Genomic DNA, 18,721 nt, shown 5'->3' with positions numbered 1-18,721 from the left:
TGTTGTTGTTATACACTGAATAATAAACGTTGAGCACGTTTCTTTTTTTTTTTTCTTCCAATTATTATAGCTCTGTTGACATGATTTTACGATGTATATTTTAGATTATTTTTTCAAATATTAATTTTTATTTTAGTCATTGTGCAAGTACAGATAAAATGCAATAGTTATACAAATAAATTTTTCTATATACCTGTTGTGAGGTATAATTTTTTTCTTTTCGAAAAATTGTTTACTATTATTCGATAAAATCTTTACTATTATTTCATATTTTATTTAAGTCATTTAAATTATTTCTGGATATTTGTCACAAAAAAAAAAAACATTTTTCTACTGTTCAATGTTATTCATTTTTCTTTTAAATAATTTATTCTGATTAATTACAATTTTTTTAATATGCCATAAATATAACAGCAAGTATTTCAAATATATTTTAAATTTTTTTTATTTCAAGAGAGTTAAAAGGATCGATTTCCAATCAGTAAGCTTGTACACAATGCGATTGGATAACAATTTCGAATTACATTGAATGTTTTATATTCACAAAAGCTAGTATTAGTCAAAATAAAAGCAGAAAATTAAAAAATTAAATGAAAAATTAAACAAACATTGCAATATTATTATTTTATACATCAGACAAAAAAAGCTATGATTATTTTTAAATTCATAATGATATTTAGTAACGACAATTTAGTTGCTAATATAGTTATTGTCTCATCAAGGTGCTCATTTTCCAAAACAAGAAACAGCATTGAATGCACATTGTTTCCAGTATGTTCTTTTACGTTGAAGATCATTGACATCCATTTGACTGTGTAGACGTTTTACAATTTGTTTTGTAAATAAATAATTTATCAATGCTGTTTCAATACTTCCATCATCATCAACCAGCTGAAACGAAAAAAAATATAATATTTTAGCTTATAAACAAACAAATAAAAATATCATTTGCTACAAATATTTTCAATATTTTTATATAGATAGATTTTTATGTGTATAAAACGTGATTTGATTTTCTCTTCATAAATATATCTATGAAAAAATTTTTTCTTTTATAAATAAAAGATCAAGGGGAATACAAACGAGCTTCTTTGGAAGAGAAAAAATAAAAAATATTCCAAAGAGATGATGAAGACAAGGCGGTTCAAATGTATTCAAAGAGTCTTATTTATGTTTGATCTATATGTGCCATGGAATCGTTATGGTCACTTATAAGTATACCTTTTTATTTTTGTTATTATGTCATTATTATTTTTGTTATGACCTATGAGAATTTTCCTTCAGCTATATTAATTTGCTTTGTTTTAATTTTGGTTTTGAGTTTCTTTGCTTATACTTATTTTAATCTTGACCATTGTGAATGTATATTTGACTGAACAAATTTCTATTTGATATGTGATTACTTTTATTTGAAACATATTAAGTACAAATAGATAAATGACCTTTAACTGTACTTTGTTTTTATAATTTACAGTGTCCGTTATCATCAAAGACAAATCGATGTTTTTACTAATATGCCCAAAGTCAAACATCAAGATGAAATACACAATAACAAATATATATATACATGTATTTTTACCTTACAAACAAAAGAGACTTTTCATTTTTAAAATTTAAATTTATAAAATAAATGTATTCTTTTTCGTTCAAGTGATAAACATACTGCATTTGTGTTTATTATCATTAAAAGTATTAAAAATTATAAAGCTACAACTTTGTAAGCAATGGGCATCATTTGATTATTAATAAAAAAAACTTTTATAAAACATCTAAAAAAGCACGAGGACATATCTCTGTGGTGATGAGCCATTTTACAATTAACAAAATAAACAATGCTAATAACAAATAGTCATATCTTTTTAGATACAGGCCATTTTCATTTTGACATCAACGACATAAACCCTTACGCTATTTTTATTTTTTATTTTTTTTTATAAACGAATAGAAAAATAATTTTATTTTCATTTTTATAATATAATATTGTCGTTTACCATTTAATATTTGAAAATAAATAAACATACAATATTCTTCCTATTTATATATTAAATATTCTCCCCTAAAAATTTTAGAATTTCTCAAGTAATCACTATTATATTTTTCATTTCTCAAAATGTAATATAACTAAATTACTCCAGTAATGATTAGAATTGTCTCTTGGGATTAATTTTTTTTTTTTTTTTTCACTAAAGAATTGAAAGAAAACAAAAATGACTTGCTTTTCTATTATTAACAAAACAATAAAAAAACAAATGGTCAAGCACTACTGCTAATAAATTTTATAAAATTGTAAAATTTATAAATTTCCTTTTGAGGTATAATTATTATCACACCAAAACCATCTGGTATTTTCACATGTTCTTTTAAAATAATGAAAAAATTTATAAACAATATTTATTACCAGAAAATTTTAAAAATAAAAATAAATAAATAAAACATCTGCGTTGCCGAGAAATTAACGATATTAATTATCATTTAAAATAACAAATAACCAAAATATATAAATAAAATTTTAATGTTATTTATTTATATATTTTTATTTATTAATTTTATACTGCAAGTTGTACATTGGACATTTCATTAATGACATGTCAATCGATAAAATGAAGTGACACTTTACCTATTTTCAGCATTAAATTTCCAAAGGCTGTCATATCGATAACATTAACTCACCCGTGTATCAAAGAGAGTAAAAAACAGCTTAACTTTTATGCTTAAAATTTTTTTATTCTATTAAATTTTATATCAGTTTGTTTCAATTTAAAAAATTTAATCATTTCTCGCGAATATTGTGAAAATATTGACAAAATTTTATAAAATATTTCAAAATAATTTTAAAACTAAAAATAATTATTATATCAATGTTTTTTTTTCATCAAAAAATCTGTTGATATTGCACGATGTGTCCGTATCAAATTTATTCAAGCTAATCCCTCAGCTTTTATTATTATTAAAAAATCCAAATCAAATCTGATCAATTACATGATAATTTAATTTCAATACGTCAACGTATGCCGTCGACTTTCATTATTATCAAATATATTCAAACATTATAATATATATGTGTTTTTCGACAAGTGTTCGACAAGTGTTTTTTTTTTTATTGAAAACCTATATTTACATGTACAATTTGACGTCAAACATTTTTGTAATTTAATTCTACCCTTACAAATTTTATTCAATCTTTTTCAAGGAAAAATGAAAAAAATATTATAAATAATAATAAAAATATTAAAAAAAAAGATTTTACAAATATTTAGCAATTCTAATATTAACTATTTTCAATTTTTTCAATGTACTAAATTTTTTTCCATGTATGTGAGTTTAATGTAGCCACTTTTTCAAAATTTAACTTTGTAATATTTCAAAGATATTAAACAAATAAATTATGTAATATTATAAATTATTTATTTAAGGAATATTGACATTTGTTGTGTATCTTCTTCCGGGTGGGTTCTTGTTATTTATCTATTATTATTTTTTTTATATATATTACCATTTTTTTTTTAGGCTAAATTATTTCAAGGGTGTTTATAACAAACTTGATGTCACAAATCAAATATGTCACAAAAAGTTTATCATGTTAAATTTTGTGTTGACTTGGCTTTTATGTCAATATGTTGATCTAACACTTGGAAAGTGTCAGTGTCTATAGGGACACTAATCGAGTGATTTATCAGCATCAAAGAATTACCACAATATTACTGATTAGGTAAATAAAAAAAAACATCAAAAATACCAAGATTTTTATCATAATTGTTTTTTCATTTATAAATTATTTGATAAAAATTGTATTTAGATGTTTAGTAAATTATAATTATACAAAAATTTTTTTTAAACTCACGTCAAGCTCATTGAGAAATCTTTCTTTGTCCGCCGGAAGAGCAGAACAAAATCCAATGAATCCAATGATAAAGATAGCGATGTAAATGACTTTTCTGGACATCATCATATTTTATCTGCAAAAAAAAAATAGTGGTGGTTGATTCACTCAAGTCATCAATGAGTCATCAATTTTTAAAAAAAATCTGGTAAATTTATTTATTTGTAAAGTAATCGGAGCCTCATAATTGAATTCAAAAAATAATACAAATATAGAGTGATTTGATGAGAAAAAAATAAAGTTTTTTTAAGGCCATTGATGTAAAATTAACTATTACAAATTAATAGAATAATTCAAATGTAAGATAACATTGAAGAGGAATGAAAAATATAAAATATATACAAAAAGGAAATAAATCATTTAAACAGTTTCAAATTATTTTTTAAACAATTGTATATATTTTTTTTTATGTAGGAAGAGTTAATTGAGAATATTTTTTAATTTATTTATTTATTCATTTATTTATTTATTTACTTATTTATTGAGAAGAGAGAGAGAAAGAGAGTCCAACAGATCAAGCTCCAAGGCTACAATAAATGTTAAAAATCAAGTTTAAAATATGATTAAATAAATAAAACATATTGCCAATATTTAAATAAACATAAAAATTGATCATTATTATTAAAAAAAATAAAACTAATTTTTCTATTATTCTATTTTTAATGAATAATTGTAAAAAAGTAAAAAAAGTCTTGTAAAAGTCAAGTTTAAAAGTCAAATAAATAAAAACCAAAAACGCTTTATAAAAAACTAATTAAATTTATAGAAAAAATAAATAGATTAACAAAAAAATTCATTTAAAAAATTTACTATATATAATAAAATTAGGAAATTTATTTTTGATTAAATAATTAACGTTAAATGTTAAAAATTAAATGTACAATTTCCAGTTGATATACGTTAAAGGAAGCTACAAAATTATGTGTATGTATGTATATACGATAATAATATTTTATATTTAATACTCTTGTTTACGAATATAAATAAAAAATAAAGTCTCATTAATTTGAACTTAATTTTGTCATTTTTATGCATTGGATCATTGATGGTATGTATATATATGTATAAAGTGACATCCAGTCTAATATTGTATGTTGTTAATGTCGTTGTACTGACTTTGATAGCCACCGTACTTTTAATGAAAGTGCATATTCTACAGAGACAGCACGTACTACCCTTTTTTTTTTTTTTTTTATTATTTTTTATTTTTTTTTACTGTTAACCTGGTATATCTGTACCCATCCAAGCTTACTTTATATACATTTTTTTTTTTTTATGTAACTCATAAATTTGAATCATGTTGTGTTTTTATAATTTTTGTTACTTTATTTTTTTATAATTTTTTCTTATTAAATTTAATAACAATAATTTTTTTTTATTTATATTTCTCAATTTTTTATAACTAGACTATGACAATTTAAATTATTAAAAATATTTAAAATAAAAAATTAAAAGAAAAGATTTTTTTTTTTTTGTTTTTTAAAATTAAATTAAATTTAGTTTTTTTTTTTTTTTTTTTTCAAACAATGCGTTTAATTTATGTTAAAAAAATTATCAATTAATATAATTATTAAAAATCTTTAATATTTAATATTTCTATTAATTTTTAACATTAAATTATTTAATAAATAAATAAATAAAAAATTATAACAATTTTTAATTAACACCTTGTTTTTTTAAATAAAAAAAAAATAGTAAAAAAAACATTACCCAATAACAGCAAGATTTAAACAAAAAAAAAAAAAAGTCTACAATATAATAAAATTAAAAATATATAAATAATTATTAATGCATACCTTTGATTGTAATTAAAATGTTCAAAAAATTATTTAACAATGAATATTGTCAAACAGGTGGTTGTCTTAAATAGTAGAATATTTTTGAATAAATCAAAAATGAAATTAATCAAGTTATAATAAATTTAGTAGTACAAGTTGTCAATGTCGAGGACGATATGACGATAGCTTGCAAGCACGCGATCATTTTATATCCAGGTGGTGGATTGCGCGTTTCGTGATACTCGTTGTTTCTCTATTCAGTAAGAGACAAGGTTTTTTTTTTGGTGGTGGTAATGGTGTTGCTCTTGACGCTGGTGGTGGTGGTAAAAAAGCTAACCAACCGAGTAAAGAAACTAGTCGTTATATATATAAGCACATCAGCTTACTTTGACTCTACATATATACAATTTAGTGAATTCAACAATACTCTGACAAAATACCACACGAAGCAACAGGATAAAGTATAAAGAAAAATGGAAAAAAAAACTACCCTTATCTCTCTCCACGTGACCAATTATTTTTTCTCTTATATGTCAAGTGAAATAAGATATCCAGTACAAATATTTATTGTTCATTATTTTTCTTTTTCTCTTTCCTTATAAATTGGATATATATAATTTTTTTTTTTTTTACTTCATCAAGTTTTTTTAGCTTTTTTTTTTATGATTTAGTAATTCGAATTTATATAAACTTTGTTATATCTTTAATTTACTAAAGTATGTATCTTGGACAGGTTTATCAAGAGTTAGAATTATATTGATAACTTGAAATGTATTTAGTAATAAATAAGTTTAAATCATCAATCGAATCCCAAGTGACAAAACTCACCTCATTTATTGCTAAGCAATTTGTTGCTTTCATTATGAGTTTAATCATTAAACTTCATTTTCAGAAAGAGACTCAATTACATTTTTTTTTTTAATTATGTAACGTCACAATTTATAAAACAATGATAATTAAAAACTATTTAAAAATAAAGAAGAAAATAATTTTATGCTTGATTACATTATTTGTTTTATTTAAAAAGGTGTATTTTTTTTAGAGAAAAATAAAGTCTCTGATACAAATAAGGAAAAGATAAAGATAAAATTTCGAGTGATTGTATAATCTTGTGATTTTTGTTACTGGGACAATGATAAATTTTTTTCGAAATTTATTCCGACGGAGCTTCTTTTTCGTTAAAAGGATACATGATTATTTTATGCTAACATTTTATATATATAGGATTAACACAATTTTAGTATTTATTTTTTGATGAATAATGTCTCAAAGTAAAATAATAATAATACCTTAAATTTATTTTCAATTTAAAAATATATTTGAGTAATTGTATTTAAAATTTTTTAATTATTTTCGTCAAGTTAAAAACAAATTTTAAAATGAAATGAATATTTGAATGTATTTAAATTATATAACACTAAAAATTACGAAGAAGAAAGGAGGTGGTAGAAGGTAAAATAATGAGGGAAGTTTAAAATTGAAAAATACATTTAAAATAAAATGATAATTGTATATTGAAAATAAATTTAGATATATTCATTGGATTGTATTAAAAATATGTATTTATATTTACATTTAGGCATATAAATTTTGACTAATTTAATATCAAAATAAATAATTTAAATTGAGAAAAAAACAGCATGGCTTTAAATACTCCGGTAGTACAATTTAAGCAAATGTCAAATCCAATTTTTTTATTTTTTAATCTCCACGTATAATTATTATTAAATAACAAAAATGATAATTTAATTTATTGATTTATTTTTCATAATTATATTCAACAGTTTTAATTGGGAAAATATTTTAAATGTTTAGTAGGAAATGACATATTTCAGTAGTACAAGTCAACCATTGTCAGACTAAAAATAATATTTTTTTTATTTACTTTTAAAATACAGATTTAATTTTCATAATTATGTTTAATAATTTTACTTGTCTACTTAAAAAAGAAATGAAGGTTTTGTTTAATTTAAATAAACAACGTTTGTATATATATACTTAAATATAAAAAAAAAAAAACATTTGGAGAAAATAAATGGTTTTCATAACGTGATTAAATATTTATTTGTATCAAATAAATTTGATATTTGAACTACATAAAAAATGAAAGGTCAATCAATTATTTAAATAGTTTTTCTAGCAATTATTTTCATGTTTTTTTATTAAATAAATTAGATATAAATCTAATAAATAATCAAATGTTATGAAAACATATTTCCATGTATTTAAAAATAAATTAAATATTAATTTCTCGTGGATTAAAATATAATACAAATTTTTACACTTTGAGAAAATTATACATGCGTATTTTTATCATTTTAAATTGAATAATTGAAATTAAATTTATATTTTTTTTTAAATATCAAATAAAATCAATTTATTTATCAAGAATTTTTGTTTCTTTGGATTTTATGTAAGAAATACTTAATAAAATAAAAATAAAATATTATACAATTATTTTTAGAAATATATACAACTATATTGAATATTTATTTACAAATTGTGTTCCCCCTTACTTGGCTCAATATTTCAATTGTATTTTATACAATCGTATAGGGAAGAATCTACGGGATGCGTAGACAAAAGCTTGTTATGCGATGAAAACTTACGTAACTTATAAACTTGAAAATTTATTTAACAATTGAATAAAAATAATATACACAAGATATTATTATATATATTAATGAACAATTGAGCTTTTAATTTGTAATACTTTAATAGATTTTATTTTAGATTGTCTTTAGAGTCACGTGGAATTGTAAAAAAATCTCGAGTGTCAGTAGACCGTAGAAAATCAATAAATCGTATCAAATAACATTGCTAAATACGAGGATTAGATTGTTCAAATGCACTTTAAAATTACTACCTTTGTAATAATGTTCTTTTTAGGATTACTACCTTTAGTATTTTTCGCAACCAACAAATTACTTTGGAATTGAATATCTTTGTCCAACAGGTTGTTTTGTTGGTCTTTCAATTTACGTATTGATTAAATAAACTTTGAACTTTTCTATAACAAAAAAATAATTTAAATATCAAATTATTATTATTCCTCCATTTAAATGTACATAAACATATAAATATAAATTTTTTACAAACACAATGTCTTGGCTTCTCATTGATATATAATTTTTTAGATGAAAAATAATATATTTATTTGATTCAACAAACAATCTAGCTATACAAAAACAACAAATTCCTTTTCAAATTGTTACACAATTTTTTATTTTTTCTCTTTTAATATCAAGTTCACTGCGGGATAATCGATATATTTACAATCACAAATTGCTCATGAAAAATATAATAATAATTTTCATTTATTTGTTATTAAAATTGAATTTTTATCGATTTTTTTTTTTTAATTAAAAATATTTTTTTATCAATAAATAAGAACAGTGTTTAATTACGAAAAAAAATGATGATAAGCTTGTTTGATATTTTGATTGTTTTAAAGCTTAAATATTAGCTCTATTAAAAAGTCAATTTATATATAGAATCAAAAAACAATAAACAAATTTGTCTAGAAAAATTTAGTAATAAGTAAATAGTTAATGAAATTAATTTACTAATAAATTAGTTAGTTAATTTGTAATTAAATAATAAAGAAGAATAATATGTTTATTAAATTTTGAAAAATTTTTAGAACATAACAAAATAAAAATACCATATTGACGTCATCATGCACAACCTTTCTAAAGGATTAGAAAAATATTGAAAATTGAAGGTCAAAAAAAAATTTATAAATTGGCTTTCTAAATTTGTATGATTGTCTTATCTTCAATTTACAAATTAAATTTTGATTTTTATATCAATAAAAAGGTCTCAAATTTATATCCAAAATGTATATCAACAAAAAAAATCTACAATTTTATATTTCAGTTGAGTTGTAAAATGATAAAAATAATTTTTTTTAAAAATGTATATAATTTGATGTTTGTTTCATGATAAAAAAATTATTTATCAAATTATCATTTAATAAATATACCATCAGATTTGATTTTCCCATCAGAGACAAAAAGGAAAATTTATAATAATTTTAATATCAAGTAACAAGGTATGCTCTGCCGGTATATAATATAACATTGATTGCATTTAACAAGAGTCGAGCAACAGTCGATAAATTTTTTTCTACTTAGCATTCAACAAGTGTGATCAATTTTTTTCTTAGCTACATTTTTTTACCCGTCAAAATAATGATGTATATGGTTTTTTTTATTAAAAAAAAAAATATACTTAAATTTAGTACATCTTGTATCGTTAATGATCCGGAAATCGTCAGCATAAGTGAGTTGCGAAACGATGCGTGTTAAAAAAATATTTATAACTTTGAATATATTTTCCCCAATGCACACTATATCAATCTAATCTATTAGATAAATTTTTTTATTCTATAATTATGTAAATATTTATTTAAATAAATTTTATCAATTTCGATTTTTATTTTCTCCAAAGACAATTTTTTTTACACGCAAAAGTTAATTACATTGATATCGCTGGATCATTAAATTCAAAGATTACTATTTGAAGAAAAAAAATAGATTTTTCATTGAGATTGTTGATTGGCTGATCAAAGCCAGATATTTTTCTAGAAGTTAGAAAATCAACAGGGGGTTGAGTGCTACCGAAGAAGCCTTTAGACTTTCACACGTTAACGTTTTTTATTTATTTTTTTTATTTTTTTCCCAAAGTCCCATTATCCCTTAGCACCTCATACCATTTTGTTGATTGAATTTCAATGTACTAACTGTGCGGACAAACTTATATTTTTCTTTTTTCATTTATTTATTTATTTTTTTTTTTTTTTACTTGAAAACCCTACATATTTTACTTCATTCCAATTGTTTTTTTCAGCCTCTCACAGAAAAAAAAAAACATTCAAGTACCAAAAAAATAAATATACATTTTCAATTTAGAAAATTTTCAATGCTTAGTTATTATTTATTAAATACACAAGAGTTATTATGATTTTTGATGGATAATAAAAATAGATTGTTATGAAGAATTGAATAGAATTGACATGTTAGCAATTTGTGTGGACGACAATCATAAAATAAGACTGATATTTCCGTGATTTTGGCGCCAGACAAATCAACAAATATATATTGTGTAAAAAAAAAATTTATTATGTTTATTTGTTTTTTATTTATAAGTTGAATAAAAAACTAAAACTCATTACAAAAGTGGTTAATGAGTTTTCAGATGAAAAAAAACTGTCTATCATCATCAAACAAAATGGACATTAAATTACAAATATATATATTGTTTTTTAAGTAGGACTATTCTACTTGAAAATATAGTTCAACTTTTTCTTGATGAAAAAAAAAAATTTTAATTAAAATTAACTACTGACATTTACACCTGTTGACGGTGAGCTTTTTTTTTTTATTTTTTTATTTTCTAGAAACATCTGATGTGAATATTCTATGAATGATCTTGTGAATAGTTTATTTTAAGAATTTTCTATGAAACGTATTTTGGAGAGAAATTGCTTCTAGAAAAAGTGATATAAATTTTATGGATCACATGATTGATTGATTGATTGTTATGCTATTCATTCAGAGAGACAATTGTCAAGATTATTACTTGAGTAATTTAGTTATATTACAATTTGAGAAATGAAAAATATAATAGTGATTACTTGAGAAATTCTAAAATTTTTAGGGGAGAATATTTAATATATAAATAGGAAGAATATTGTATGTTTATTTATTTCCAAATATTAAATGGTAAACGACAATATTATATTATAAAAATGAAAATAAAATTATTTTTCTATTCGTTTATAAAAAAAAATAAAAAATAAAAATAGCGTAAGGGTTAATGTCGTTGATGTCAAAATGAAAATGGCCTGTATCTAAAAAGATATGACTATTTGTTATTAGCATTGTTTATTTTGTTAATTGTAAAATGGCTCATCACCACGGAGATATGTCCTCGCGCTTTTTTCGATGTTTTATAAAAGTTTTTTTTATTAATAATCAAATGATGCCCATTGCTTACAAAGTTGTAGCTTTATAATTTTTAATACTTTTAATAATAATAAACACAAATGCAGTATGTTTATCACTTGAACGAAAAAGAATACATTTATTTTATAAATTTAAATTTTTAAAATGAAAAGTCTCTTTTGTTTGTAAGGTAAAAATACATGTATATATATATTTGTTATTGTGTATTTCATCTTGATGTTTGACTCTGGACATATTAGTAAAAACATCGATTTGTCTTTGATGATAACCGACGTATAAATATAGGTAATGCGCTTGTCATCAGACAAAATCCGAAACCTCAGTTGAAGGACAGGTCTACCACCACCAAGCTTTTTGTATTCTTTTTTACTTTTATTAAAAATCAAAGAATACATTTATATCATAATTTTAAATATATAGAAAAAAATCGTCTATAAATGTTGGTATCTGTGTGGTACACACTAAAATATCCAATTTAAAACTTAAAAAAAAAAAATTTAATATTTATTATTTGTTTTAATTTAAAAAATATTTAGCTCTTTACTCAACTTTAACTCATCAAGAAAACTTAAAAGGGTATATAACGTACTTTAATCTTACGATGATAAAAAACACAAAAAAGGTTAAAGAGAAAAAAATTACAAAGCTATGCATTTTAATTCACTCTAATCCACAATTTAACTATGTCCATTGTTTTCATATCAATATACAAACATCGATTGATTAAATTATATATTTATACCCTCTTATTCATTACAATTTCTGGTTACCATAGGGGTGTATCAATGTCGTCTGTATATTTTGTTTTTTTCATTTTTATTTAAAACAATGACTAATTTTATAATTGTACAATAACAGTTATTGAGTTATATGAATTTCGATTCATCGTAAACATTAAAAAATAAATTTATTAATACAAAAATATATAATTTATCAACTTGTTTAATAATTAAATTTTAAAATTATTATTTCCACAAAGTAAATTTAATAATTTATTGAGCTTTCTTAAGTACACAAAAAAAAAAAATAAAAAATCATTTGAAGTAGATGATTGTGTGTACTTGGAAAAATTGCAAAATAATGTAAGTAAACGCGGTATGATACTTGAGAAAATAAAATAAATTAAGCGCTTGCGCGTATTTTACCTTTAGTGGGTGCGTTGTTTAGTATAAAACTAGGAGGTATAACGCTTTATTCGTCACATTGAATTTCAACAAAGTGGCGGCAAGCGGCGTGAATTAACTTGTTCATTAATAATTGTGAAAAAAAAATAAATAGTTATTTAAAGACATATCACACATCAATTTATTTATAAATTTCAATAAATATATATATTTTTTTTCATTTAAATATTAATTAATTGAAAAAAAAAAAAATTATAAAAATATTTTTTTTTTTAGTTTTATATATTGTTTGGTGATTTTTAATTTTTTTTTTATTGTTATTTGTGGTTTATTTAAATTTATAACGTATATTTATTGTATCGTAATAATCAACGAGTTTAAAAATAAGTTGTAATAATAATGGGAATGATTTTATTGCCATTTATTATTATGGCAACATTGTCAGCGACAACTACTGTTGCTCGGGTTTTTCCAAAAAGAACCATATCAACTGATTTATCATCATCAGATACCATTGATTATCCAGATTACAGTTTCAAGTCAGAAATATATCCAGTAAGTTATTTATTATATTTTAAATAAATTTTTTCTTAATTGATTTCTTATACCTTAGTTTAACATTTGATTAAATTTTGATGTTTTTTCTTTCGATTTTGTATTGAACTTTAAGTTTATAAAATTCATAGAAGTGAGATACAATTTTTTATTAATAATTTAGATGGAAAATAAATTTAGAAGATGTAAAAAAAAAAAAAAATAAAAGATTCATTTTTAAATAGTGGGGTAAATAAGTTTACCGTGCAATTTTATTTTCATAAAATCAACGTTTCCGTTTGAATATTATTTATATTTTTGATGAAAGCACTAACTATTTGACATCCGTAAAAATTGTGAATATATTTTATTCATTTATTTAATTAATTATCTATCGATTTATTTATTTTTTTAAATTTTGTTCGTCTATAGAAATTTGTAAAAGGTTAAAATCTCTAGATCACTTTTAGTTGAAATGACTTTTAAAATCATTAAAATCATTTTGAACCATAAAATCTAAAAATTAAGCAGAATTATTTTTTATTTTAATTTCTAATGATGATTATTCCATTTTTTTAAATTAATTTTTTGATAATTCTTACAGCTGATTCACTCAAACTAGAAGATTCATAAAAGAAATAATTTTTTTGTTTTTTTTTTTCTGATAAAAAAAACTGATTTATATTGCTTTTGATTATTTTTTTTTTCTACAAATATAAATTACCTTTTTTTTTATTGTTTATCGATAGTATTCAATTACATGAATAATCGAAAATGATTTTTTTAATTCTTTATTTATTTTATTCAATAATTTCAACTATTGAAAAACTTATTTTTTATTTAATTGATTATATAAATTATTGATTAATTTATAGGACCGAGAAAATTTATTTATCGATGGCTTTATATATTTATGTTATGAAATGATTGATAATAATAATTCAATATAATGTTCGATCATTTAATACAGTTGCGTAGTTTAAATATCACTCTCATGTCTGATGAAAGCCTGAGTTGTTCTACTTACACCAATGGAAATTACAAATACGCGTCATTTAAAGCTATTTAAAGTTAATCGGCCACTAAAATAACTGATTTTTAATCCTCTAAAATTTTAATATATTTTTAATCTACATTAATTGATAAATAATTCTACTTATAACGACGATTCGAACACAGCTATTTAAGAAACTTCAAGTTTAATTTCTTCTTCAGACGAAAAAATTATGTTTAGAGTAAAATTTCTCCTGATTTTACTTTAAATTTTTCGAAACATTAAATCACAAAGAAAATAATCTAAAAAAATTCATTTACATAAATTACAGTTACAGAAGAACATCCGGAAATTAATCAGGAAATTTTCTGTAAGGACATTTCTGTAAAAAAAAAAACTTTTTATTAATTTAAAATTAATTGAACTTTATATTAATTATATTTATATTTATTTGACATTTAGAAAATCATTTTTTCAAATAAATAATAAATAATAATTTCTTATTTATTTATTTATATATTTTAATTAACACAAAAAAATATTTAAAAAATTATACTCAGTGCATTATTAAGAGCAAAAAAATTGCAACAAAATAAAAATAAATTTTTTAAAAAACCTATAGTAAATAGATTTTAACATTTACAATTTTTTTCACATTTATTTTATGAACTATATATAGAAAATATTCAAGCCAATGCAATGTAACCTTTTGTGTAAAAAAAAAAAAATACATTTCTTTGTAATAAAATACTCGGAAATTGCTTTGAATGTATCCAACATTTGGCTCTGTAATTCGAGTGAGTGTTAACGTATACATACAGGATCACTTACATCTCTAGGTTTTTATTACGTGATTGATAAAATACAAATTGTGCAGGACAAATGAATAATACATATACACAAAATAATATAAAAAAAAAAATGATAATAATTAATTTATGATAGTTGAGAAATAAATTGAATTGTCTAAATTGTCTTGGTATTAATTTCACAAGGGTTTGTACTTTTGATGAATGATAGGGATGATTTTTACTAACTTTTTTTCACATCCAACTATAGTGACATAGTCTCACGGGATATGGAAAATTATTTTACTCAATTAAGAAAGAAAAATGAGTACAATTCAAATACAATAGATGTTTTTTTTTCTCTTCATCACAGCGTGACATTTTTTCATAAAATTTCATTAATATATTTTTTATTTATTTTCTATTTTATGATATTAATATGACTATTATTATTTATAAAAATATTTTCACTAAAAATTAATGATAGTTATTATTAAAAATATCTAGTTTAAATTTTTTAAACATTTCGATAAATATGTGTCGCATGTAAAATCGATATTTGTAAATGAAAAAAAAATTACATGCAAACGCTAAAGCGATATTTTGTGCGGGGGAGTTAACTCAATTGCCAATATTGACTAACAGCCAAAAATTGACCACAAAATTTAACAGTTTTTATTTTTAATTGTCAATTTTAATATAAGCAACTATTTTTTTTTTACATTATTCAATTAATATAATTTGTTTTTGTGCAAATAAAAATTACTTTAATGCGGCAAAAAATATTTTTAATTTTTATTTTAAAATTAACACGATAAAAATAGTTAAAAAATAATATTGATATAAACAAAATAAAATTTTTAACTTTCTTCAATAATTAATGTATAATTATTTTTGATATTTTCGATTAATTTTATATTCGTGGGTTTGTACTGATTGAGAATCATGATATCAAGCATCAAATATTCATCCAAGGTTAGCTAATATTTATTTATTTTATTGTTTTTTTATTATTATTAAAAAAAAAAATAGAAAAAAGTAATGATACATATTGGATACAATAATAATTTATAATGGCGAGATTGAAATTAATATTAGTATCAAGCATTCAACAAACATTACTTGATTATTGTGTGTAATTTTATTTGTACCCGAGTGACTTTTCTTGTTAGCGTCTTCAATATACTTAACTTTGTAAAGAGGCTATCATAAATCCGTAGGGAAATCGCAGTTAAAGTGTATAAACAATCTACACTTGTTTATTTATGTATACATATATTTGCAAACACTGTGCTTATCAATGTTTACATATCTCAACCTAATTACAACATGACATTCACACATTATATACTTCAATATTTTTTCAAACTTTATTTTCTCTATTTACATAATTCAATAAAAAAAAAAATCATTTTTTGATGATTAAAATTGATATATATTTATTGTTGGATAATAATTAACTATTAAACTCTAATGCTGAAATTTAACAATAAAAAAAATATCAAAAAATCAATATTAATTTGAAAATAAAAATCTAAATTAACATTTAAAAAAAAATTAAATTCATATATGAAAATATTATTAATATATTTACTAAGTAAATAATTAAAATTGTAAAAAGATATTTCTAAATTACAAATAAAATTTAGAAATTAAAATACAAGTTATAAATGAGGTAAAAAAATTAATTACAAAGTTAAAAAAAAAGTAAAAATAAAAACGTTTTTTAATGACGTCATTGGAGATAGTATACAGAATGACCTGTATATTTAAACTAAACAATTACATATAATTAAATTTAAAATAATGAAAATGGACATCTTTTGAATACTTAAAATACAGAGCACTGTTTTGTATTTTTTATATATTTGTATTTTTCTAAAAAAACCATTTAAAATATTTATAAGATCCTTTTGAATTGTTGACAAATAAATTATTGACTTCATTAAAGTCGTTTTTTCTTTCATTATATATTGTTAAGAATATCATTATTATTATCGTTGAAGACACTGGTCGACAATTTCTTGCGATGATTGAGAGAGATAAGGTTTTAGTGTGGGTGCGTTAAAATTATTGCTGGCTATCGATCATTGTGTGTTCTTCATGACAAAGACCATATTATAAAATCATTATTTTTATTAATTATAATTATTGATTTTTTTGTTTACAAAAAAAAATCAATAAATCATTTTATTTTATTTGTATAATTTTAATTAATATATACATATTGTTTAATAAAAAAATTTATTATTATTATAAATTACATGAATTTATTAATTCTCATTTTCTTTTATTAAAATTAAATTAAAATTCCAAGATTTTTAATAATTGTAATTTATATTTGAATAAATTATTATATGTATATATTTTTTTTTTTTTTTAATGATTCAGGTTGGAACAAAAAGAGCTGCTCTTTTACTTGACAGACTGATGGTTGCACTTCAAAAAGCAGTTGATGACCAAGGCATAGGTGATTCTAGAGATGAACGTGGTCTTAGAAAATCCGAGCCAATAATCGAAATTCCAAATATAGGAGCATTACGATCTGGAAGTACCAAAGTAAGTAATATTTTTAAACTAAGTAACAATATCATTTCAATTTTAAATATTTGAATAAATAGTTTACAATTATTTGTATCAATTAATTTTATTTTGAATTTTTTAGATGGATCTTCAAAGACGAGGTCATGTTAATAACAGTGTATATTGGCGTTGTTATTTTAACGCTGTAACGTGTTTTAAAAAAAAGTGATAAATTTAATAAATACACAATATAATGACGACATAAATTTACAATTTATTTTATCATAACTGCTCTTGTAAATCGAATATTAATGTATAATATATTTATTTTAAAATGCATGGATATGTCTCATGGCTTAATAATCAAAATTTTTGATGAAATAATAGCATAAAAATTACTCAATAATAAAAAATATTAAATATAAAAATTTTAAATTTATGAAATAATATTCCTCGATATAAACTTTATTTTTATTTTTCATCAAATTATTTTAATATAATTCTATTGATTATACATATTGTTAAGATTAGATTTACATATTTTTTTGTGTGTGTTTTTTTTTAAATCGATTTAAAAAAAAAAAATAAACAAAAGTGTTATACAAAAAGCAGTATTTACTAAATTGTAATATTTTTATTTGTTTGAAGTTTAAAAAATAAAATTTCGTAACAATGAAAAGTTTATAATGAATATATTTTTCACAATAAAAATCAACAATAAATACCATGTTAATTATAATAAATCTATTAATAGAAAATAACTTGAATTCCGCAATGGGTTCATTAGAAAAACAAAAAAGAGATATTCTAAAGATGATGTTATGATAACTGTTAATAGATTTTTGATTTTTAGGATCATTCAATATAAAAACTTTTGCAACCTTTCGGTCATACGTAGAAAGAAAACTACATCAGCTTATGTTTTCTACGCTTAATTTTACATTTTTTTTTTTTTTTAATAATAAATTGTATAAAATGTTTTATGAATTATTTATATCATCGACTTTATTATTATTAGGCTGATAAGCCTAAGCTTTTTGGTTTTTTTACCAAGAGGCCATCATTGCCAGAATTAGTGACACCATGACTACGAAATGTAGTCAAATTTAACACAAGTACTACACTTACTAC

At 21.2% G+C, this 18,721-nt stretch overlaps 2 protein-coding genes across 2 annotated transcripts; one reads left to right on the top strand and one right to left on the bottom strand.

Moving 5' to 3' along the window:
- Positions 1 to 34: 34 nt before the first annotated feature.
- LOC122855175 (prohormone-1-like) lies at positions 35 to 5,829 on the bottom strand. Its single transcript, XM_044156349.1, has 3 exons — positions 5,677 to 5,829; positions 3,842 to 3,956; positions 35 to 891 (listed from the first exon to the last, which is right to left on the bottom strand). Exons 2-3 carry the CDS (start codon positions 3,947 to 3,949, stop codon positions 727 to 729), a joined length of 273 nt encoding a protein of 90 aa, XP_044012284.1. The 5' UTR covers positions 3,950 to 3,956; positions 5,677 to 5,829; the 3' UTR covers positions 35 to 726.
- A 7,282-nt stretch (positions 5,830 to 13,111) lies between these two features.
- On the top strand, positions 13,112 to 17,964 carry LOC122855172. Its single transcript, XM_044156343.1, has 3 exons — positions 13,112 to 13,306; positions 17,459 to 17,626; positions 17,733 to 17,964. The coding sequence occupies exons 1-3, from the start codon at positions 13,151 to 13,153 to the stop codon at positions 17,817 to 17,819; spliced, it is 411 nt and encodes a 136-aa protein (XP_044012278.1). The 5' UTR covers positions 13,112 to 13,150; the 3' UTR covers positions 17,820 to 17,964.
- Positions 17,965 to 18,721: the final 757 nt, after the last annotated feature.

The sequence above is a fragment of the Aphidius gifuensis genome, linkage group LG4 (genome assembly GCF_014905175.1).
Source record: "Aphidius gifuensis isolate YNYX2018 linkage group LG4, ASM1490517v1, whole genome shotgun sequence".
NCBI classification, from domain to species: domain Eukaryota; kingdom Metazoa; phylum Arthropoda; class Insecta; order Hymenoptera; family Braconidae; genus Aphidius; species Aphidius gifuensis.
The sequence above is the reverse complement of the archived record's forward strand: the minus strand, read 5'-3'. Positions and strand labels throughout refer to the sequence as shown.